This window comes from Vollenhovia emeryi, unplaced genomic scaffold (genome assembly GCF_000949405.1).
Source record: "Vollenhovia emeryi isolate VEMERY1.0 unplaced genomic scaffold, V.emery_V1.0 DF939141.1, whole genome shotgun sequence".
Classification (NCBI taxonomy): domain Eukaryota; kingdom Metazoa; phylum Arthropoda; class Insecta; order Hymenoptera; family Formicidae; genus Vollenhovia; species Vollenhovia emeryi.
Genome location: NW_011967225.1, coordinates 1,205,204 through 1,229,103, shown reverse-complemented (window position 1 = coordinate 1,229,103; position 23,900 = coordinate 1,205,204). Strand labels below are relative to the sequence as shown.

The 23,900-nt window shown below is 39.4% G+C and overlaps 3 protein-coding genes across 5 annotated transcripts in view; 2 read left to right on the top strand and 1 right to left on the bottom strand.

The window, feature by feature from the left end:
- Window positions 1-1,496: 1,496 nt before the first annotated feature.
- Window positions 1,497-4,559, bottom strand: LOC105567007 (geranylgeranyl pyrophosphate synthase-like). Its single transcript, XM_012021500.1, has 8 exons — window positions 4,488-4,559; window positions 3,739-3,978; window positions 3,133-3,287; window positions 2,885-3,029; window positions 2,473-2,593; window positions 2,240-2,376; window positions 2,072-2,174; window positions 1,497-1,918 (listed from the first exon to the last, which is right to left on the bottom strand). Exons 2-8 carry the CDS (start codon window positions 3,922-3,924, stop codon window positions 1,683-1,685), a joined length of 1,083 nt encoding a protein of 360 aa, XP_011876890.1. The 5' UTR covers window positions 3,925-3,978; window positions 4,488-4,559; the 3' UTR covers window positions 1,497-1,682.
- A 718-nt stretch (window positions 4,560-5,277) lies between these two features.
- Window positions 5,278-7,202, top strand: LOC105567006 (protein MEF2BNB homolog). 2 transcript variants are annotated; one of them, XM_012021499.1, is made up of 2 exons: window positions 5,278-6,215; window positions 6,380-7,202. In XM_012021499.1, exon 2 carries the CDS (start codon window positions 6,436-6,438, stop codon window positions 6,874-6,876), a length of 441 nt encoding a protein of 146 aa, XP_011876889.1. In that variant the 5' UTR covers window positions 5,278-6,215; window positions 6,380-6,435; the 3' UTR covers window positions 6,877-7,202. The 2 variants fall into 2 exon arrangements, with proteins under 2 accessions (XP_011876889.1, XP_011876888.1); XM_012021498.1 differs by having other exon boundaries at window positions 5,283-6,215; window positions 6,413-7,202.
- Window positions 7,203-8,258: 1,056 nt separating this feature from the next.
- The window catches only part of LOC105567004 (3-hydroxy-3-methylglutaryl-coenzyme A reductase), a 29,549-nt gene continuing 13,907 nt past the window's right edge, over window positions 8,259-23,900 (top strand). Inside the window, exon 1 of one of the 2 annotated variants that reach the window (XM_012021496.1) lies at window positions 8,259-9,057. The gene's annotated coding sequence lies outside the window, so the exon portion shown is untranslated. Of the gene's footprint in view, window positions 9,058-20,193; window positions 20,566-23,900 lie in introns of those variants that run through there. The other variant, XM_012021495.1, reaches the window with a different exon arrangement.

The following is a 23,900-nucleotide window of genomic DNA, read 5'->3' as shown; positions in this document are numbered from 1 at the left end:
TTTTTAAATAAATAACGGAAGTAAAATTAAATTTGATTCGTATATATATATAAAGTTTTTTAAATTAATATTTTTCTTTAATTAACTTCTCGTGATCGCGTATTTTGCGATACGATCGTCACTCGTATATTCGAACCGTACGAAATATTTGTCGGTGACGATAACCGACTATAGAAGGAGTTTTCTTCCTTCCTGATCTCTGGTCAAAATGACCAGATTGTATGGCCGGGAGCAACGAAAGGTATGTCCAATCTGGCCCAACGAAGGACTAAATACGACGAGGTATGGTCAATATATTGGCCAGTCTGATGGAGTACCTAAGTAAGGTGCTGTACGAAGTATACTTTGATTTCTTTTGATTTGTTACAATTCGGGTGGGTTAAGCTTCTATATACATACATTCTCGCATATGTGCGAGAGTGAAATCCCTATTAAACCCCGCGTTAAACTCCAAGTCAAACCCCAAGAAAATCACGTCGCGGTTAATAAAAGATTTGTAGATTCATTATGTTGAAACACAGGTAGGTAGGTAGGTCTATAAATCGGAATACGGGTAGGTAGGGATTTGGATAGTCAGAGATAGGGGGACATAATTCGATATTTAAAAACATTAGGTAACATGAATTAACGAAGTAACCATAACTTTAATATAATAAGTACGTAAGTGAATTTCGTGTTCTTGTACGTATACCGAATATTTCATATATGTATAACGTCGAGAGAAATATTGTAGATATTGTACAGATATTTTATTTGTAAATTTATAATGTCATTATTTCTTTTATAATATAGTAAGTGTATTGTAAAGTTAATTATAAGAAAAATAAAATAAATAATAAAAATGTAAAAAATCAAATTGTGAAGAAAAGAGGACCGTCGATTAAACGCGGCGGGGGTGGTGGAGGGCCTCTATATAGGTCGATTTGTTTTTATAGAATAAAATTTTAGTTCAATTTGATTCACATAGTCTTTTACTCGATAGATTTTCGTTTGCAATTGATCGATAAATTTCCTTTTACAGTTTGATTTTTCGTTTGTACATTAACAAAAAATGCTTTACAACGTAAGGGTGTTTACAAAAAATTAATGACAAAATTGTAAAAACGCAATTTTATCGCAAACAAAAGAGGACCGCCGATAAGAATTCGGCGGGGGTGGTGGAGGGTCTTTACAAGTTGGTCTGTTTTTATCGGGTAACATTTGAAGTCAAATCTAAAACACACGCTTACACTGGACGATAGCCCGGGCTAAGACGGATATTTTCATAATTAACAATTCATTACAACTATGGCGAAAATTGGAAAATGGTAGAGGACTGTTCGATTTAGTTTGGTCCGCTCTATTAGCACAAAAAAATAAGTCCCAAACATTCACTGACACCCTGTATACAGCACTTATACATATGTGTATACAATATATATAATTTCTCTAAATCCTTTGTAGACATTTATTTCCGTTTTTAATACGTGGGTATATCTAATGAAATTTTACAAATGTTTTTGGAACAAAAATCTCATAACGAAACTTTATTATACATTTTTGATATATTTGTTATACATATATCTTTCCTACATCATCATATCTGGACTGTTTGTGTCATTAAGACAATTATCTCGTATAATATGAAACATGTATGAAACAACGTTTTTGCTGGTTGTACGAAAAAATACTTAATCGTAAATTTAATGCCAAAGTCTATCTAAGGTACTCTTAGACGCATGTTTCCTATTCCAAGTCTTGAGTTGATCCAGAAGCCTCACAAAAAGTGGGTTACCACCTAAACGTTCAACTTCAGCCCTCCCGATCGAGTCCAGTTCTTCAAGCACGTTTTTCACGTATTCAAAGGAACCATTTTTCTCTAATAAGTGAACGCAATAACGTCTCACTTCGTTATCCTTTGTCCGTTGTTTTAGAATACCTTTATTAAGCATCATTAAAAAATATATGTACTTATTAAATTACATTTAAACCTTTCCAAGTATATAAAGCAATCAATGAACAAATTACGTTAATTGCGTAACAAATATTATTTCGTAAATAAAAATAACATTAAATCATAAAGGATACTTACTAATTAGTTCCTTATTGTCCAGATTGTTTGTAAGTGCATGAATAATCGGAAGGCTCACTTTCCCTTCGGCCAAATCGTCACAATAACCTTTACTGTTGACGTCCTACCATAAAAATTAATTTAGTTACTTTGAAAATTTATTAAATAAAATTAAGTGTTATCACTTACCTCATCAAGCCATATGTCGCAATAATCATCACCTATGAAAAACAATAATCGAAAGGTATCTGTTATTAATGAAAGGTCTTCTGTAAAAGTTGAGAACAATTGCATTACTCTTTGCGCGAAGTAGAAAACTGCAGTTTCTGCAAAATAAAATTTATTTCAAATTTTTTATGAATGAGTTTTGTGTATAGTTTTGTATATTTGAGAGAGAGGTTGGTATGAGTAATAGCAGTTACTGTTTTTTATCATCGTCTTGTAATCTGCTTCAGTTGGACAGATACAATTAGTTGTCCAATGAAGTTCTATTCCCTGACCTCTGTGAAAGTCCAGTGCTTGTTCCATATACACTTTTACCGCCTGATAATATTATACTTTTATACTTTTCACTTTCGAATTAACTTGTAATTATTTGTATATGAGTTTAACAATTAATATACATATATTAATTTTCACGATGACATCATTATTTGCAATGCTGCCATCGTAACGCTTGCAAAGTTGTCTATATTGTAAGAATATCCATTTAAGGTTTATAAAAAAAATCATTATCTTTTATTTATATTTATATTGTCATATATCATTATTACATTAGAATCAAATAAAAAGTCAAAGCATTGTTTCGTAAAAAATGTGCTTGATACTACTTACCTCTGGATGTTGTAAACTAAGAGCTCGTTCCAACCCAATAAAATACACATAATTTACAGCATTTAGTGTGTGAGGGATTCCATAAATTGCATGTGCAACAGGAACATCTCTTCGCATAATGGAATTATCTTGAATATCATCGACTCTACATAAATAAAAGAAACTCGAAACTAATTCTTATAAAAGTATTCACTTTAAAAGATTCACAAAACAGACTGTTATGTGGAAGTAACAAAATGCACACTGACATAGTGGCAGCCAAGAGGAGCATGTTTACTATATCTTTGATCGGTAGGAGTTTGTCGTCCGGTGTCTTTAACCAATAATTAATGGCCTTTATAAAAGTCGTTGTTGTTAGTGTTCCAGGAGTTTGAGCAAGATATCTTATCGGTGCCAATAATTTCTGCAAAAAATTCCACTTCTCAAAAGTTGTATATTTTTTCATTTAAATTTAATTTAAAATCGCCAAAATAAAGCCTAACAAGCAAAAAGGCTACCGAATATTCCAAGAATTTTTCAAATTTTTGAGAATTTTCCAAGGATAATAATGTTTATTGGGGATTTGAGAGTTTAAGGAATACATAAAATAAAATATACATATGTATTTACATACATTGCGGTATATTAATTTGGTTCGGGTACTAAGGGATAGACGAAAATTACTTGATTATTTAAACATAGATGTTTTTTGACAATACGACACGAAGCGAATTAATGTGAATTAATAACCGCATTGTATATACACGTATAGCAAATATAAATGGCGCGCGCATCTTCTGTCTTCTATTTGAAATTAAAAGAAATAAACATTGCAGAAACTTTTCTATGCTATCAGGGCAGTAACGGAGACTGACCTCATTTTCCTTTCTGTCACAGCTCGTAGAATAATAATATGGATTATTATCAATGGTGTTTTTCACATCGTTCTGATTGGTGGTATATCCCTTCCGAAGTACTAAGTGGGAATGAATATTCCGTACAATACAAAAAGTTGAAGCATTGCTGAGACGTTGCAATATTGCATGTTGAAGTATAAACATCCTTTTAACGTTCTATTATGTGATTCTTCTACAATATATAGACTCTTTATGATGCTGCAATGTTGAAACAACATTCAACAAATTATTATTGTTTTTAAAAAAATTCATTTTGAATTTTTTCCGAATATAAAATGATTTTTTCCATCTTATTTCTGTTCCAAAAACATTCTTAAAAGTTAAAAAAATTTGCCAATTTTGTGCTTTCTTCGGATACAACAGGAATTAAATGTACATACAGGGTGAGTTGTAATACTGTACAAAAACTCACCCTGTATATTACTTAAATAGAAATAGAAAATTAAAAAGTGAGCTCAAATATAAACGTAAACGCCGTTTAGATCTTGGCAAGCTGAAGGTAGTTAATTAAATTAATATGTGAAGTCATATACCGGATTAAACTTTAGGTGTTAAAAAAGTAAACTCATTCTCAACCCAACTGGCAAATTATATTAAATTTGTTGCAATAGGAAATTGAAAATAAAATCAGATTTACCCAATGACTTTGACATACAGTATAATGTTTACAAGTAATGTAAAAAACTTTAAAATAAAAATATTTTTACCGTTTGCGTGACGAGTGCGATTGCAGGTTTCGCGTATTTCACTAGAATTGTACAAGCACAATAATTGCACACTCTTCACTTATATATCACTATAACACGATAATTATTCTGATTAAACCTAATTATAGATATAAGTTAATTATAGATATAGTTTATGGTTTCGTATTTTATCTTAAAACCTTATTTTTGTAAAACTAATTTTGCACAGTAGGAAGAAACTTCTACGGTAGTTAACGTTATCTTAAATATAATGACTGAACCATAATCCTTCTCAAATACTATTCCATGTGTTATGTAAGTGTTATACGTACCTGTCTATGAGGTTTTTATGTTATATGCACGGAAAAAAATATGTTATATCAACAAGACCAGTTTAATTGATATATTGATAATCGTTGAAATAGAAAATCAGTATTAATGAATGAAAAACATGAAATAGAATTGTCTTCATAATCTGGATTTAGTTCAAAGTTTAAAATTAAAATCCATAACGAATACAATTTAGTGAATTATTTGTTTTTTTAGTTCGACAGTTTTTTTAAGTTTGCGTTTACATCACGTGACACGTGGAATTGTACCGCGCCAGTACTGTTGCAAAGTTTGAGTCGCCGAAACCTGTCGTACCGAAATGCAAAGCATTTTCTGCTTTACTAACATTGTATAAACATTATAATTGTAGAACGTTATTACTGCGAGATTGCAGCAACGGCGTCTGCTTTTAGGCTCGTTACCCAATCAGAAATGACACGTAGATCGACGTCGAAACGATGTCGTATCGAGACAGATCGCCAAAGGCCCCGGTGAAGACGAGACCACTTATACACACTTTGCCCCTTTACCGACAGCGTTGCCCCTTAGGAGCGAGTCTGTACTAAATATATCCAATTTTATCGACAAATTTGGCCTTTTGGTGCGAGTCCCGACTAAATATATCCGCTTTTATCGACAGAATTGCCTAAATTTAGTCTGGACTCGCACCAAAAGGCCAAATTTGTCGATAAAATCGGATATATTTAGTACAGACTCGCTCCTAGGGGCAACGCTGTCGGTAAGGGGCAAAGTGTGTATAGGTGGTCTCGTTTTCACCCGGGCCTTTGGCGATCTGTCTATTAATCTGTGGTATCGATATCGAAGCCATCATTTTGACGTCGATTTGACATCGTTTCGACATCGATCGACGAATTATTTCTCACTGGGTAATTCTAGATAAACTTACATAGCGCATAACGTATGCATATGGAATCTGATTGAGTTCAGAGTTTATCTCTGTCCCTCCACGTTGGAAGGAGAAAGATAAACTCTGAACCAGTGCAGCAAGTTCAGGTAAAAAGAGCAGACAGCTGTGTTCCGAGCAATCAGCTGATTGTGACAGACGCCCGATTACACGCGGTGGGAGATTCGAGAAATTCTGTCGCTTCGATTTTACACGATTATTCCAATTTAGAAGAATCTGAGGAAGAAAAAGATAAGGAAATCGGAAGCGCCCGCCCGGAAAGGAACGGAATGTCCATTTGTGAGGAATAGCGTCGCGATGCGACGACACTGACACGTTTCGCTAGGGTGCGTCAAGGGCTGGATTAGGGCCACCGTTTACATCTCAAGATGTCGAACTGACGCTGCGTGAAAATTTTGAAAATTGCGAGATTTTGACACACGACGCGATAATCCAAACGATGTCTGCAAAAGTGTATCAACCCGATCAGGAGCTGGAAACGAAGGTTAAGAAAGGTTAGCGCTTGTCTTTACAACTTTCCCCATCTGTCCTCCCTCATTTTGCTAAAAATTTGCGATTTGACGTCACGAATCGAGTAAATTCACCGATCTACCTTCTAACAAATAAGTCAGGATCGATATGCGTGCAACATAAAATTAATATTGATATGTGGAGGAAGAACGCTGAGCCACACGACGAAATCTCGTTGCAGCGACGGAGCGCATTTCGGAGAACATGCACATCGTCGCGAACGAGCCGTCGCTCGCGTTCTACAGGCTGCAGGAGCACGTGAGGAAGGCGCTACCGCCGATGGTGGAGAAGCGCGTGGAGGTGCTGGCGCTGCAGCAACAGCTGGTGGGCAGATGCTACGACGTGGAGTACGCGGTCAGCGCCGTCCGCACCATGCACGGCGCCGGGAAGAGCTTCGAGAACACCCTGGAGTTCATCAAGAACGCCATATTCTTCAAGCAGCAGCTCAAATACGAGGAGCAGAGGCGGCACAAGAAGGACGGCAGCAGGGATTCCGTCTACAAGAGGCTGTCGGCGCACATCCCAACGCTTGACCACCTGCCGGACGAGATATCGGACGTGGTGCGGGAGACCGCGAATCGCGTCGAGTCGATGATGAATCGGCACTCGGGCGAGGCGCAACGATCGGCCGCCACCCACAATTAGGGGGCGCGGAGGGAGGGACACTCGGTTTTTCTGTGATAACGGCTCGCCCGACCGCGAGTTTTACACGTGTAGACGCCGCGTATCATATATTGTTGATATGAATAAACACGACGTAAACGTTCTTGCTCTTGCTCTGTCGTCACGTCGTTATTCTATCGTAGGCGGACGATCTCTTGCTCTTAGTCTTTTACGGCTGAAGTTACGTCTGTCGACTCTTTTTTTTTCTTATATTACATTTACATGCACTTGGATAAATATACGTTTCAGTTGAGGCTTGAATTGAAGCTGCATTTCAAATGACATCAATGAAAACTGCAATCTTTTTTATTCGCAAAATGTTTTTCTTATTTCTACGTCACGTCGAGTATCGAATGCGCCTCAGTAATGTCATTTCACTTTTAGATTGGGCAAAAGGCGATTTTCAGGTGTCAAATCTCGCGAATAATATTGCAAACATTTATGCGGGCTCGAACGATATTTTTCTTCTCGATTGGTGGCGCGAATAATGCAGACGTAGGCAGAATCGCATTAACACACTGTTTACCGGGCAAGTTTTGTACGTCTTGGGGCCCGGTTTACCAAGCATCGCTTAACTTAAATTTTGGTTTAATTCACGTTTGTCTCTTTCCAAAGTAACAGTTGAAAAGAGATGAGAACGAATTAAGCTTAGTCTTTGACTCTTTCCAACTGTTAGGGCCCGAGCAGAATGACCGTCTTGTACTCTTAAGACAATGTTTTGTATTTTAAATCTTTGTCTTAAAGTAACGCACATAACTGTCTTGTGACTTGAGAATACAAGACAGCCGTTCTGCTCAGGCCCTTACTCTAGAAAGAGACAAACATGAATTAAACTAAGGGCCTGAGCAGAATGGCTGTCTTATACTCTTAAGACAATGTTTTGAGCCTTTGTCTTGAGGTAACGCACAATAACTGTCTTGTGTCTTAAGAGTACAAGACAGCCATTCTGCTCAGGCCCTAAGATTGAAGTTAAGCAACGTTTGGTAAAACGCGCACACCAGGGGCTCGATTCTTCAATTTATTTCAAGGAGAAACATGCGAAAATTCTGCTCTTGCAGAAAAGTTGTAAGTTGATTGGCTGTTCACATGGCTTTAACCAATCGACTTTCAACTTTTCTGTCAGAGCAGAATATTCGTATACGTTTCTTCTTCGAATGATTTCGAGAATCGGGCCCCGGGGAAAACTGTACGCTTTCCCATAAAACCTGTACGTTCATTGGATAATCGCGCGTCGCGTTGTCGCGCTGGGGCTCGATTCTTGAATTCGTTCGAAGATGAAACGTATGCGAAAATTCTGCTCTCACAGAAAGGTTGCAAGTTGATGGGTTAATTCGCGTGGCTTTTAAGCAATCGACATTCAACTTTTCTGCCAGAGCAGAATTTTCGCATACGTTTCTCTATCGGATGAATTCAAGAATCGAGTCCCTGGTCTGCTAGAGCCATTACCGGATATGTCGCCATAGAATTTTCATACCCTATATACACATAAGAATTGACAGTAAATTATTATTATTACATAAGACAATGTTTTTATGAGTAGCATGCCAAGTAGCGCACTTGTATATTTTGATCATTCAAAATTTTATGTTGAATGGCGTTGGCTTTTTCACGAGCGTCTCAAAAAAATGTCCTTGGTCACCAACGATCATTAATGTCTCCCCACCGTTGTAGATTAATTTTAATCTCGGTTTAATTAACTCGTCTTCATCTCTTCGTTTCCTCTCGTCTCTTTTGCCGCGAATTAAACCGAGATTGAAGTCGATCTACATTGATAAAAACGGATACAATAGGCGTCGCCGGTTTACGACCACCATGAACCCCGTCCATGGTTCAGTCAACATGTCGGCCGCTCGCACGTGCTGCCCGCCAGTCGGAACTGTCGGAAGAGCCGACGCCTGCGGTGCGACCCGCATGTACCGATCTGAGGATGCGCGATCAATAACGTGATGCAACGCGTTCCCGAAATGTCGTGTAGATGTCGTAATGAAAAGGGTTAGTCGCACCACGACTGCATTATGCGGTGCTGTGCGGTGCGGGTGCTGCAACAGTGCGATCACGGGCGCCGGAAGCATGAGGGTTGATTGAGGGCGAGCGTACGCACCGGAGGGGGCTGACACGCGGCGGACGGATACCTTCCTGGGCGACATCCCGCAGCGGGTAACGGTAAGAGCTCGCCGTCCCCGCCCGTATAGGTTATGTGCGCTGCCCCGACGATTGGGGGATAGTTATTGCACGTGCTTGTATTGTAACAGCGCGGTGTGCGAACGCGCGTTTATCGATCGATCGATCGACGGGCGAATCTTTCGAACGCTTTGGCACTGACACGGCCTCGGGGTAACGAGACTGTCATTCTCGCGCGTCACCCTTTCGCCCCGTCCCCCTTTGTAAAAATTTAGACTCGATGGGCGACACGAGGTCGAGTGGGTCTTCGCGTTTCGTAACTGCGCTCTGCGAGACTTACGTACGTTTGTAAACGTGTACTTGAATTTGTAGCAATTTTTATTAGGCATCCTCGCACACGCTTATTCTCGTTGTCGGACGCGATGCTCAGCCGTTATTCTTATCCGACGAGCATTGGACTACTTAAATAACGGTTGCGCTGGTGTATCGTACTCTTGAAAGTTTCCACGCATTGTTTGTAAAAATGGTGCTGAAATCTTCAAGAGTTTGAGGAGAGCTGTGTAACATATCTTGTAATGTACCAGCACGATTGAGCAGTGATATCAGAGAGTGATTTAACGAGATTTTATGAAGAAAATGGTGTACTAAGATACAAGCAAGTTAAGATGCAAATTGAGCCGGGAAACTTATAGTCATCCCAACTGACCAGTTACTTTATTAGTTCATTACACAACGTTTCGACCTTATTTTGGGGGGGGGGTCCTTTTCAAGTGGTCGGTCATCGTCGTCGAATAAGACAGAGTCGAATTATAAAATATACGAGACCCCCCCCCCAAAAAATAGGGTCGAAACGTTGTGTAATAAACTAATAAAATAGCTAGCCAGTTGGGTCGACTATAAGTTTTCCGTCTCAATTTTTAATCATTACTGGTGACAATAAGCAAACATTCCTTTCGTTAATATACAAAGTTTCGGATTTTTTCTCGGACGTTATAAATAATTTTGTCGCAATTTTGCGCAAGGCAGTGCGAAGTAATGGTGTCAAACGCAAAATAAAAGTAATTTTTAACTAGAGTTGAAAGGCGAACGATGAGAGCACAATGTGGGATTTGTTACGTATCGGACTAGCATTACCCCAAGGAGAAATAAAAATCAAGATGATGTCAATTTGATGTCATATTGACACAATTTGTGTCGTATTTTGGCTAATATGACATCAAATTCACGCCCTCTTGACTTTTCATTTCTCCTTGGGTATTTAATTAATATTTTGAATTAATCTTCTTCGTGGTCCTCGAACGTTTCCGCTCAAATTCGAGCCATCGGTGTCATGACAAATTCTTTTACGTGCTCCGTTAGATAAGCGCTTGGAGAACGATTTAGACTCAATCATCCCAGATAGCCAAATCCGAGATGTAAACCGCTGACCAAAATCATGTACACCAATGCCCATTAATGCCCAGTGGACCTTACTTTATCTTACTCTCTTAGTTTATCTTTTTAGATTCCTTGCAATGCCCAAAATTTTGAAGGCAGAAAGACTGCAGATTGCATACAGGAACTGATACGTTCGACATGTCGCGAGATTGTCAGCAGAAATACAACAAAATCCGCTCACATAACTGGTCCTGTTAGGTTTCTGCTGACAATCTGTCGACAGCGTATGTTTTACAGACTCTGTTTGCCAAAACAAGCCAAATGTGGACACAGATGGCTCTGGTTTTGGTGTGGGTTTCCGATAAATGCTGCCGATCTGCTAACAGTTTGCTGACTGGGAAGCCAAAGATGTTGACATTAAGAAAAATTTGTAAACAAATTTTTTTTTCTAAATCTTCCATTGTTTCGAGACTAAACAAGGTCTTAATTGAATCAGTGGGCGCAAAAACTTGTCTGGAGTCGGCAGGCTCACTTACGCAATAAAATCAGATTCGAAAATTTTTGGGCTCGCGTGGTGTTTGCGCTCATCAATTCAGTTGTTACATCTCCAATCGATTCGGAGTCGCACGTCTCGCGATCATGACGCAACTCGAGCGTCGTCGCAACGACCGATTTCGAGTCGGCTCACTAACTTGGCGCGCCAACAATAGAAATAGAGATTTTCCGTTGAACGTACCGCGTCTATCATTACGCGGTTCGCCGGCTCGATTATGCCACGTGGCGAGTACACGCATAACTTCGTCGTGCATAATTTGGACGGGCACGTACGGGCCGCCAGTTCTTTAGAAAGTGTGACAGGAAGTGATAGAATAGGCGAGCGAAATTTCGTCACCCGCGCAAAAGATGAATGGAAAAGAGGTAGTGAAGTTCATCAAAATGCGTAAAGAAGAATATTTAAAGTGTGCATATGTGTGTGCATATGGACAAGTAGTAACATCGTACTTGCACTGAAAAAAGGATTTGATTATATTAACCAGTATTTGCTAACTATACCTAACGAAATGATTTGGTGAAATAGTGCCAATTAAACATAGGCTAACAATTACGATATAATTTAGTTGAGCGACAAAAATATTTAGTTAAAATAATAAAATTTTAGTGAAATCAACTAAAAATTTACTTTACCCAATTAAATCTTGATAACTATTACCAAATCTAAATAGTGTTTGAAACAAAGATATGTAATAACTACTACAAAAGTTTACTATTGCAAGGAGCGTACGACGCATGCGCTACTTAGTGACGGGTACTAAATATTAGGTAACTGTTACCAAATTATTTATTTGACTCAACCATGAACAATATTTCTTCAAATAATTGAGCTAATAAATATTAGATAGCTGTTGTCAAATACAGTAATAGTAACCAATTATTCAGCAAAAATTTGTGATTAAATGACTTTGGTAACTATTAGTAAACTCTTTTTTTCAGTGTGTATCAGCCGAGTACCTTATCGCCGAACATTATTTTTAGCTAATTCGTTCGCTAATCACCTTCCAATTATAACAGTCAACTGTTGCTTCCGATAATGTTTAATTAGTTTTCTAATTTGGCGATAAGTTTCCGATGCGTCACCGTACTTGCGTCACGTGACGGCTACGGAAATAGATGAGTCACACCGTTATCGTTAATATTGGAGTCCACGAGCTTCTTTTTCTTCTTATCTTTGACTCCCAATCCCGTGTTAGGACCAATATGGCCACGGCTAACCAATTAACGACGCAATATAGGTTTCTTTTCTGTTCCTGCGCTGGTGAACTAGGGCAGTGAGCTAGAATGCGAAAAAATAGACTTGTCTTACTCTAATTTATTGCACTAGTTCACCAGTGTAGCAACACGAAACAAGCCTAATGTGTCGTAGTTGGGATCACTCAAAGGATGGGATACTGATGACAAGTCTAAAAGTGCAAAACCTATTACACAATGCCAGGCAACAGGAACAGGGAATAGAATTTCTGACGCGTTGGATTCGTCGGAAATTTTCTTCCAACCAGTCCAACGCGTTAGAAATTCTATTCCCTGTTCCTGTTACCTGTTGCCTGGCATTGTGTGATGGGCTTAAGTGTCTGCGTGTAATGTGTAACTGTGTGTGTGTGTCCGCAGTGACCTCGGTGAACTCGGGAAGTCCGTTGGGTGCGTTACCACCCAAAAGATTGAGCGGATCAATCTTCCCTGCGGAAGAGGGCCGCACGGGCAATTCGGCAGTGCACTCTCGACCCACGGGGGATTCCCCGGGCGATTCCTCCTCCGCCAACGCGCAATGAGTATGCCGCGTGCGTTCGCGACGGCGGGAGAAACTGCACCGCGCACGCAGGAACGCGGGTGCGTTAACGTTACACACGCCCGTTACTCTTCTGTGTGCGTGGGACTGACTTTAAATTGGACAAAGCTATTCCGACGTTTTTGTCGCAGACATTGTCGCGCAACGGACCGGGACAAATCTGCTGCCCCTGCGCGACGCTGCCGCGCATATTGCACTCGTCGACGTGTACGTTAACGCGCTTAACCCTTTTGCATTTCTTTCTCTTCTTTTTTTTGGTCGGTCAGTCACGCTTTTCTCTTTTTAAATTTAAACCCTTTGGAGCACGGGGGCTTTTAATACCCAGGATCAAGCCTTTAGTCCGCATATAATATAAGAAAAAAATCCCATAATGATTTTCTGTTTTTGCAGTAGAGCTAAAATTCCAAAGTGTTCTAGGGAAAAACTCGTAAACATGAACAAAACGTGAGAAAGGCAGTTGCGATCACAGGTCCTGCGAGTCCGATTCGAATCTCTCTTTCCGCCTTACTCTTTTTTCCTTTGTCCGTAGACAAGAGAGGAGGTAAAGTAATAAATATTCGAGTTCATTATTCGAGCACGCTACACTCCGTAGCCTCAAAGTATGGGCCAAACAAGCTTAGCGGTCAACAGTGACTTTACGAAGGTTTTACTTTCTCCAAGGACACCGGTCGCACGCGGAGCAATGCCGATGGTAACTCCGATGTGTATTTTAAGAACAAGCGGAACCGCGTGACGTAACCACACTTGTGGCATTTTAACCCTTAGCTAATTCGCGAGCCGCTGGATCGGCCGGCGTTTTCGCCACCCACCTGCCGAAAATAATCGGGCGATCCGCGCGTGGCCGTGTAGCCCGGGGATCGTCGTCGGCGGTTCAAGATTGCGGTCACGTAGCGCAAATGGTACGTCCGAGATGGTCCGAGAAGCGGCGGACGATCGGAATGAACGACGATCGGCGCGCGGTCGCGATGTTGCGAGAACGCGCCGCGACTTCGTCGAATTACGTCGGTTCGTTCTTCGGCGACTTCCTGTGCCGCGTAGCGCGCATTACGCGTTCGGCGAAGCCGGGGGTTTCCGGCAAAAATACACTCCGCCGTTTAATTTCGGCCCTCCCTGACCGCGAAAACGATCGCGCGTCGCGTAAACTGTTTGGAACGCGCGCGATTTACGAGAGGAGGTGCTCCGCGCGATCGGGAAAAGCGAGACACAAAGCGGAGAGCACGTACTTTCCCTATTATTTTCATCGCTCGTCAGCGCGGTTTAATTTTAGCGGGTCGCTGAATGAAAAACCGCGCGGCAAACGTGAAGCGTGACGCCGCCTGATATTTTCCAAGGTCCGTGCGGCCACTCGCGACTCTATAACGCGGAAGCCGCCGCTGGATAGATAACCCTTTCCCGCGAAAATTCCCGGAACGCTCGACGAGATCTCGGCTTCGCTGTATGAATTATTAATTGATTTTGCGGCGCGGGAAAACCGCGCGGGGTACACGCGGGACTCGCGCGCGGCGCGCGTGAAACGTCCGATGGCGCCGTGGATAAACAACCCGTTAGAAAGCGAGGTGGCGATTTCTACAAGAAGCATCGCAGAGGCTGGGGCCTTTCTCGTGACGCGCCGAGAGAACTGCGCCGTTTTACCATTAATAAACTGGACGGTATCGGCGCGCGACGCCGCAGACGAGAGATTAAGGCGCAACCGGCCGCGTTGCGATTCGCCGCGAACCGTCCGCTTTGCGTAAAGCGGGGAGCACACACTTTTGCATAAGTGCAGATGGAATTCGATTGGTTCATTTTCTTATGCATTTGCTTGTGGACCAATCAATTTGTGCATATGTTTATGCTCTTATGCCGAAGTGTGTGCTTCCCGCTTAAAGCCGCACAGCGACAGCCCGCGATTATCCGCTATTTGCTCGGCGCGATCGGCGGGTTTCTCTCCGCTTTCCACTACTACGCGCTTTACGCGCCGTAAAGCATAACCGCTTTTGGTAATATGAACGTTGGACCATAGTGTAACCATAGTATAATTAGTACGCCCACTTTGTCATTTGTTTTGTTTCGCGTCGATCCTTTCCGCGCATCCGCCATTGTTTTGGTGGAGCCAATGAGAGATGTTGTGTATGGGGTACCTGAAATCAGTGTAGCAGGATTTTATGCCAAAAACATGGCGGAATACCACGTGATCGACACTGAAAAGATCAATTATACTATAGTATGACTAGTATGTTCACTCCATAGACATAATATATCTAGACCGAGCGTTTGCCTTTATTTGAGCAGTGGGGGGGTAGACGTTCACATAGAAAAGGACACTGTTTTGTGCCGTTTCGTTCTCTCTCGGTCGCGTGCAAGTGAAAGAGAACGAAATAGCAGAAAACAGAGTGTTTTTTTTCTGCGTGAACCTCTACTCCCCACTGCTTAATGCTCGGTCTAGATATATGTCTACACTGAAAAAAATTTCTGGTCGAATATGGACGAATCAGATAATTCCTTTAGGATTTACCAGAATTCCTTTAGGATTTACCAGAATTTCTGTAGGATTACAGGAATTCTGGTAAATCCTAAAGGAATTCTGGTAAATCCTAAAGGAATTATCTGATTCGTCCATATTCAACCAGAAATTTTTTTCAGTGTATGGTTCACTCTCAGTCGACCCTTTGATCCTTTCGGTCCCGACCACATGGTGTTCCGCCATGTTTTGGTCAGGATCCAACGTATATAAGGGTTCGTTGTTCACTCAACTTTTCAAAAGAAATAAAAAGTTTAAGGTACCATAATTTTCCTAAAGAATGAGAACATGTGTCCATAGGCAAATGGCCCCGTTTTTTCGCATTCGATTTTGGTCACAAATAGAAAATGCAGGACAATGTTTAGCATCGACCATTGGAAAGCGCTTTAGTCGACTCCAACTCGGTTTTGGAATTTTTGGAGCCCGACATCTCTGGAACGTTAAATAGATACACTCAGACAATGACATATCTGCGATCATGTTGACGTGACCTTTCGTTTGGCACATACTTTGTGACCAAAATTGAATGCGAAAAAATGGGAACGATCTTGTTTTCAATCTTTTCAAAAGAAGTAAACTATTCTTATGACTGGTTCTTATGAATGGTTAGACGTGGCCGTATTGGATCCGGATGGAGCCAGGAGCCAAACAAATGTAGATAAAGATAAAAGTAAAATATTTACTCTACTTGTGCGGTCAGATTCATGAAGTAAAATATACTTTTTTTTAGTTGCGTCGAGGGAAAATTGAAGTGTTTGGTTAAAAATGTTAAAATATACTTTCTGATTATACCATTTACTTTGAAAGCACCGCGATAGAAATTTTAATTTTAACATTTTGTTAACAGCCAGCTTTAATAATATTAAGTAATCATTGATCTACTACTCGAATCGAGATGGATCGTCTTTCTGAATTATTCTGAATGGAACACAGAAAATCAACCGAACGTTAATTAACGCGTACAGGCCACTATTTGAAGAAAGAAATATTGGACGCGTATATCCGAATGTTAAAATGTACATAGGACATGAGAAAACTGTTTCGTATGTACATTGTAAGACGTGCTTCCCCGAATTATTTTTATCATAAATAATCGTGGCGATTCACGCAAATTGGGATGACGCATTCGATAATTTCACGACGGAAATTGCCCCAATTCATTTATCTGTTGACGAAACAAAACGTGGACGTTGAACGGGAAACTGCCGAATCTCTGGAAGATAACACGCGGGAGAGTTTCGGAGAGGCGAAGTTGATTGCCGACGAAGTTGCAGTTTGGAGAATTGCCTGATATAATAAATACTCCATTGGGCTGCGTTCGGAAACCTCACTCGAATACCCCAGTGTATCATTTGATCCTTGTTTAACATACAGTGAGCAACAAGGACAGAATGATACGCTTGGACTCAGGTGGTGTTTCTGAACGCAGCCTCGGGTGAATAGTATTTCCACCGCGCGCACGATGCTGCACAGTATGAAACTCATTTCTAATCTGTAATCTAATCCCAAGGGACGTTAAAATAGCTCCAGGAAAGTTGTGCTGTCTCAGCATCCTTGTGTTCCACTGTGAAGTACAACGCATAATTTCCGAACAATTTCAATAACTATAATCCGTGTTCTTACCGATTTAAAAGTGGTTAAATAATCTCTTTTTGGACAATTGAATGATCGTTCTTAATAATTTTTCTTTAATCGGAATCAACTTTGTTTAACCGATTTTAGTCAATCTCTTTTTAAACAATTGATTTGAATGGTCGTTCTTAAGAATTTTTTAAATCGGAATCAATTCGTTTAATCAATAAATGATTTAAATGATCATAATTTTCTCTTTTTCAATCTCTCTTTGTATAATTGATTTGCATAATCTCAACTCTCTCTTGTTACACATTTGAATTGCCGAAGCAAACAAACTAAAAAGTTTCATATACATATACTATCGCTGAACTGGTTTTGTAATGGACTTGCAAATTACGAAATTGCCAGCGGTAACAATCGAATAACTTACAACAAATCGTGCGTATAACTTACTTTTCTTGTATTCTTTTGCAAAAAAAATAGTTTCGTATTGAAAATAATTGCTAATTAAAATCATTCGCAAAAAGAAACTTCACGATTGAAGCTGGATATTAACAGCGAATTAAAGTTTATGTATTTTGAGTCGGAATTGTGCATGTGTGCGCGTACAGGGTTTTATGGATAATGTCACTTCTCTTTAATTCCTACAGCTGACTTGATGCTATTTTTTTTTACTATCCACTGAATTTTTAGTGCTTTTGGTAGTAAATTATATGTGCGTGTAGATTATAGAGATCATTATAAATTAAAATTAAATTTAAATTCTTAATTTACGCGACTAACGCGTCATAAGTATTCATAAGAATACTTTATTACGAATTACAGAGAATATACCGCAACGAAATATTTATGCAGCAGAAAGATAAACAGTGATAGTGTGTGTTACGTCGTCCCTTTTTTCAAATCAGTATCGTAATATTGAACTTTTTTACACGGAGAATACAATTATTTGTGCAGTCACTAATTTTTAACATTTGTCAGATTGTTAATGCACATTGAAAATGTTTATGTACGTTACAATACACAAAAATTTTCAATAATTGGAGCACTATTGCAACAGCATATTCCTGAAACCAAATCAAGTAAAAAATAATAATGGCTACTTGCAGTTATGATACTTTTTGTTGGCACAGCACAGTATAATATTTCAAATATATTTTAAACCAATAGTCATAAATTATTTATATAAATCTGTAAAAAGAATTACAAATTTTCTTGGATCGAGTATTTTTAAAATCGCATGACAACTCCATTCGACTCGGTGGATGCCCGATGGATTGGCTGTCGCTCTATAGTATGACGATAGTGCTGCTCAAGATTGACGTAATGTCGAGGAATAAATTTGGAATGTTTCTGGAAAAAACACTAGGAAACTGCTAGGAACGCGCTTTGAATTCGGACTATTAATTGGACACTAAAGTTCACAAAATACATATAGGTCATTTGAAAGGGTGTCGGTATGAATTGCACATGGATCATATACATTTGTATGTATTTTGTGAACTTTAGTGTCCAATTAATAGTCCGAATTCAAAGCGCGTTCCTAGCAGTTTCCTAGCGTTTTTTCCAGAAATTTAGTCCAAATTTATTCCTCGACATTACGTCAATCTTGAGCAGCACTATCGAACGAATATATCTATATTCGTTCAAATATCTATAAGGTATCTGCGTGATTATAGAAAATCGAATTCGAACCGCTGTGATTAAATATTCACGAATTAAGGTACGATTTGTTGTTGCACCCTTCTTATCCGCCTGACTTAGCTCCGTCGGACTTCCACGGTTGAAAGAAATTCTTCACCGGGAAGAAGTTAATTTGGAATTTGTTTTGCGTTACTTGACAAATCAGAGTTTTGTAGTGAGATCGATAATAACTTTTCGAAGGCATAGGTGCAACTCAAATGCATCGATAAAAGGAGATATTAAATAAAAACAAGATGCATTGATATGAAGGGAAATGTTGAGAAATAAAAATAATATTACAAAAGGATATGAGCCGCCTATTTCATTTCGAGAATTTTATCAAATAATTGTCGTACAAGGCCTGGCCGCGTCGGAGACTGACGTAACGAACAAGAGCTACGTTTCGAGATTCTAGCTAGAGCTGTTTCCAATCTTATGTTTCCAATCTTGTTTCCAATCTTGTTTCGAGATTGGAAAACCAAGATTGAAACATTTCGTGAGAAATATGAAAATAGATTAAGAAAACGAAACAAACGTGAATGTATAATGAATTACATGCACACGTAATTTACAAGCATAATAGTAATTGATTAGCTAATTCATTATACTTTATGTTATATACTTACATAATACTTTAATATGATAATCCGAAATTGTGAAGGCTGTAACCGGATTTTCTACATTTGTATTACATAAATATTACTGTACTACCATTTTATAATTCTTACATTGTAGTCTAACTGAAGAAGACCCGAAGAAGGGTCGAAACGTTTTATACGATATTAAAGGGAGAGTTCTATTTCCTGTTGTGAGATCTGTTCATTTTGTGGCTTACATTGGCACTTCTCCTTCCATATTAATATGATAAGATTACATAAATTTTTACTCGTGTAAAAGTGTTATTTTTTTACTGTTTACATTGTTCTGTGACTTCTCGATCGATAAACTGTTAAGTATAACACGAACGGAGCCTAATATGAAATTTAATTAAACCATTTTTTCGAGCAATTAGAACATGGAAGAGCAAATACTATTCTTGAAAAAATGTTCATTAACTTGTGCTCTACGTTGCTCAACAATAAAAACACTTTTGTATGCATTTCCTTAGTACACCGTAACAGTAGAACATTTGGCGCATGCAGATAATCGCATGTATTTTCTGTATTATCATACACTCTCAAGTAGTTGTACAATTTTTAAGTGTTTGCGTAATGTTTTTTTTTTTAGTGGCTTACATATTTCACATGTGTACATTCAAAACGCTGTTTCAACAAGTATTTACAAATGCACGCAAATGCTTTTTCCTCACCGTCGGCGTATTACGATATTCGCAATTATCTAGTTTGCCATTAACCGCCAGACGACGATCGCCGTATTATTGAGGCCTGCATTCCGATGTTCACTGCCGGCATTGAAAATCTACAGCGTTTCAGACATCGGCAGCGAATATCAGAATGCGGCCTGGTTGTGCAAATCGCCATATTTATTTACCAAGTTCTTCGCGGGGGGGAGTGTGTCTACTGTTTCTACTCAATCTATGGCGTGCGCATGGGCTGCGCACCCCGAGTGTATCCGAGCGCGCGCGGAAACGGCCGAGGTGCAACGCGGCGGCAATTGCGAGCGTAGCTATCCGCGCGGCCGACGTCAAGTCAGTCGTTCGGTGCGCGCCGCACAATTTGGAGGGAGGCTTTATATTTTCCGCGTCTGCGGCGTCGCGTCGCAGACTAAAGCCGACACTCGGCCCTGCCACGTGCCTGTATCGCCGGGTGGCCGGGTGCTCGCGGTTCCGCTTCTTCCTGTGCACGTTCGAGCAGTTCGACGAATTCGTGGTGGCTGCTACTCGTCTCCACTCTGCGAATCCGCGCGAACGTCCGAATATTTTTATTTACTCGTCGATCTCGGAAGAATACGTAGGAAAGGATTTGGAAAAAACCGGGGGGATTGACAAGCGCAGAGGAACGTTTCGAGAAACTCCAGAAATAATACATTGGCCGCCGCCAGTCGCAAAACCGTGCAACCAGCGGCGACGGGTATCGGATCGAAGGTTCACGGATTGTGTCTATTTTCAAATAAGGTATGTGTTCGTGCCCGCCTCTCGTATTACTTTGACTATTAATTGTCTTACTCGATGCCCTCTTATCTGTAATCCAAACATATCTGTACTTTCTGGTACCCTAAACAGTGTGGGTACTGTGTATCTCGCTGAATAACCTTTGATCTATTTTTCTATCATTTGTACAATCGTTTGTTTTGACTGAACCGACGAGTGTGTCCGACGGAATAAACGGATCTTTATCTGGAACCGAACTCGCCTGATCGTTCTCGACGTGAAAACCCTGCCGTCTGAAAATATAAATTAACTTCCGCGTTTTGGTAAATTGGCAAACTAATTAATTGATCGATCAAAATCGATACGATTTATTTCTCAGAGTAAGATACTTCGCGAAATGTTAGATCGTGAGGTACGTTTGTTAACGGAGAAAATTCAACGAAGTCTCGTGTCTTTATTTATTATTAACGCAGGAACTTTATTCTATCGAGGTATTGTAAGAAATTTACCTCTCATTGCAAAATTCAGTATTTCAATATTAAATATTCCCTTGATTGAAATTCAAATCCAGGCTGGGCTAATATGCTCGAGTAATTAGACACATTTGACATACCTTATCAGTGTTACGCTTCCGCTTTCATAAATTACATTTGACATTAGAGCACGTACGTAAGCGACAATCGTTGAATTTGCAAAGTTCTGCATCGAACTTCTAACTTTAGTGTTTTTTGACCGAACGTCGTCCACTCACAAGGGAACGGTCAGAAGTGTCCCTCACCGATTTCAATGAGCTTTGGATATGTTGTAAAGCATAAAAAAGTATTAGACCCGTATTTTTTTATCGGCTTTACTCGACGTTTAGGGGGTGAAACAGCCCCTCGAAAATAACGGATTTTTTCATTTTTTAAGAATATCTTCGAAAATATAAGTTTTATGGAAAAATGTTTTAGACAAAAGTTTTATTGTTTTTATAGTCTTCACAATGGCGTAATCACATTTTTCATCAATGTCAAATTTTTTAATTTACCCCCATCCCACCATTATTTTTAAAAAATTAAAAAAATTTTTTTAATGCAGAAGTTTAAGAGCATCAAATGACAATTACTCCTTTCCAGTTGCGATAAAATGATATGTCGTATGACGTATTATGCTGTAAAAAATACGTTAAAGATGAGATATCACCGATATCTTTCGCAATATTGCACAAATTACGTAACTAATCTTGTAGCTGCCGAAAGAAAGCTGAAGTACCGTTCGTTAATCAGTTTTCTAACTAATTACGAAACCACGTGCGAAGTAAATATTTCTAATAAAGACACGTCGCTCCGAGTTTCGAATTCGGGCTCCGCGCCAGAGCTCGTCAGAGTCCGTTTTTTCAGAGAGAGAGAGATAGAGAACTTCCGGTTTTCTAGGAGACTTCCCTTGGATCTTCTTGGAATGTTGGCCAATCTTTTCAAGTCAATCTTATAGCGAATTCGGCAACTTGCGCGCACTGAGTGCACACCAAGGCTTGTTCAGAGTCTACTCTTACATTTATGCTCATCTCAGTACATGTCCAAAAACTATTTAGCCGAAAGAGTGATCCGTGCGAATGCTATACGGATCTTTTTACTGGCTAAGAAGTAATTAAAAAGTATTTAAGACGATCCTTAAACATAAGAATTGACTTGTAGACAAGCCGTGGTGCGCACTGAGTGCGCACTAGTGCAAGCTGCCGAATTCATTGGTGTCAGGACTATTAAGATAAAAGTTGACGAACTTCGAAAGAGACAAGAAACACGATTGTCGGTAAAACAGTACTCAGAGAGGCAAAGAGGCACGAGGCAAAAAACAGAAAACAGGAGGCAAAGAGCACATTGTAGAATAGGCTTTAGTGTCAGGGCGCCTCAATTATTCATTAGTCTCTGCGACATCTCGATTCGACCGGAGGATAAAAAAAGAGGAGAGGGAGAGGCGCGTGCCATAGTGCACACTATTCGTTGCGCGTCGTCGAAGAAAGTAAATTTCATTTACTTCAGGGTCACACGGTCGCGGGAGAGAAACGTATCACGGAAAAAGTGAGCAACACGATGAAGCGACCGCGGCGGCGTTGCATTAATGCACTAAGAGAGAAGTGAACGTCCCTGGGACGTGAAGGTATAAAGAAAGTAGCGATTCTTCAGCTTGTATGGAAAGATACAGGAAATTTCGCTTTTAAATCCACTATATCTGACAAAAGGGAAGCACGAAAGAGAGAGAGAGAGAGAGAGAGAAAAGAAAAGAAAAAGGTAGAATATACACACAGGATGTCCGAGGAACATACGCGCGCACTTTCTCTCTCGATTACAGATATCGGGGATTGAATTGGAAGGAATGCCCCTTTTTGCGATCCCGAGACGCCGATAGCCCTCGAGCAATTAAAATTAAGAGAAGAATTTGTATCAATTAACTCACTTTTAGAGAATCTGCAATGCAATGAGAAATCCTTGCATTAAAAAGATACAAAGTAATCTCAATCTAAGCTCGAGGACAGCACATCAAAATTAACTAGGGTCATCATTCTCTCTTTGTCTCAAAATTGTTAACTTTCAAGTATCATAACTCGGAAAATGCCTAACGAAAAAATACTTGATTATAGCGTCTTGGAGTGATCTACAAGAATATCAGATAAAAAAATGGGGGTTTTTATTCCAGAAATTTTACTTGGGGCCCCGGACCCAAAGTCTAATAAATCCATCAGATAGCTCTTTTGATTTCCTGAAACTTGCTCTTATCGCTTTTCCGAAAAAAAAAACTCGTTTTTATCGAGATATTTCAATGCGAGAGTTAAAATGGAACACTCTGTATTTATTAATAATATATTTGTATGTAATATTTCTAAATTTTCGATAAAATTTTTGAAATTTTGTTCAAAGGTGTACCAATTAAACAAATTATGTAACGAGCGTACAATGATTGAGTCTGTATTACTCGGTAATTAGCACATGATTCGTTTTTTAGTCCAGCAATTGGTACAACCGGCATTATTTAACGTTTCATTAAAAGTGTAATTACTTATTTATTTATTATTTTGTTTCGTATTATTTTTCGACCGCTGACAAACAAGAGTTTTATATGAACGTTAGTTTAATTAGTAATTACATTAATTAATTATTAATAAAAATGTGAAACTATGGGATCGTGCTTTCTTATTAGTTGATTCACCGGGACACTTATTTTAGCCATATTTTTGTGCATTTGTGCAAAATCACAACCTATATATTGCTATAGTTATGTAAAATGCAATAAAAATTATTTTTATTTTAAAATCATTTGTCTTTTATCTTTACTGTTATATTTATATAAAAGAACGAAGATAAGATAAATAGTGATACACGGAA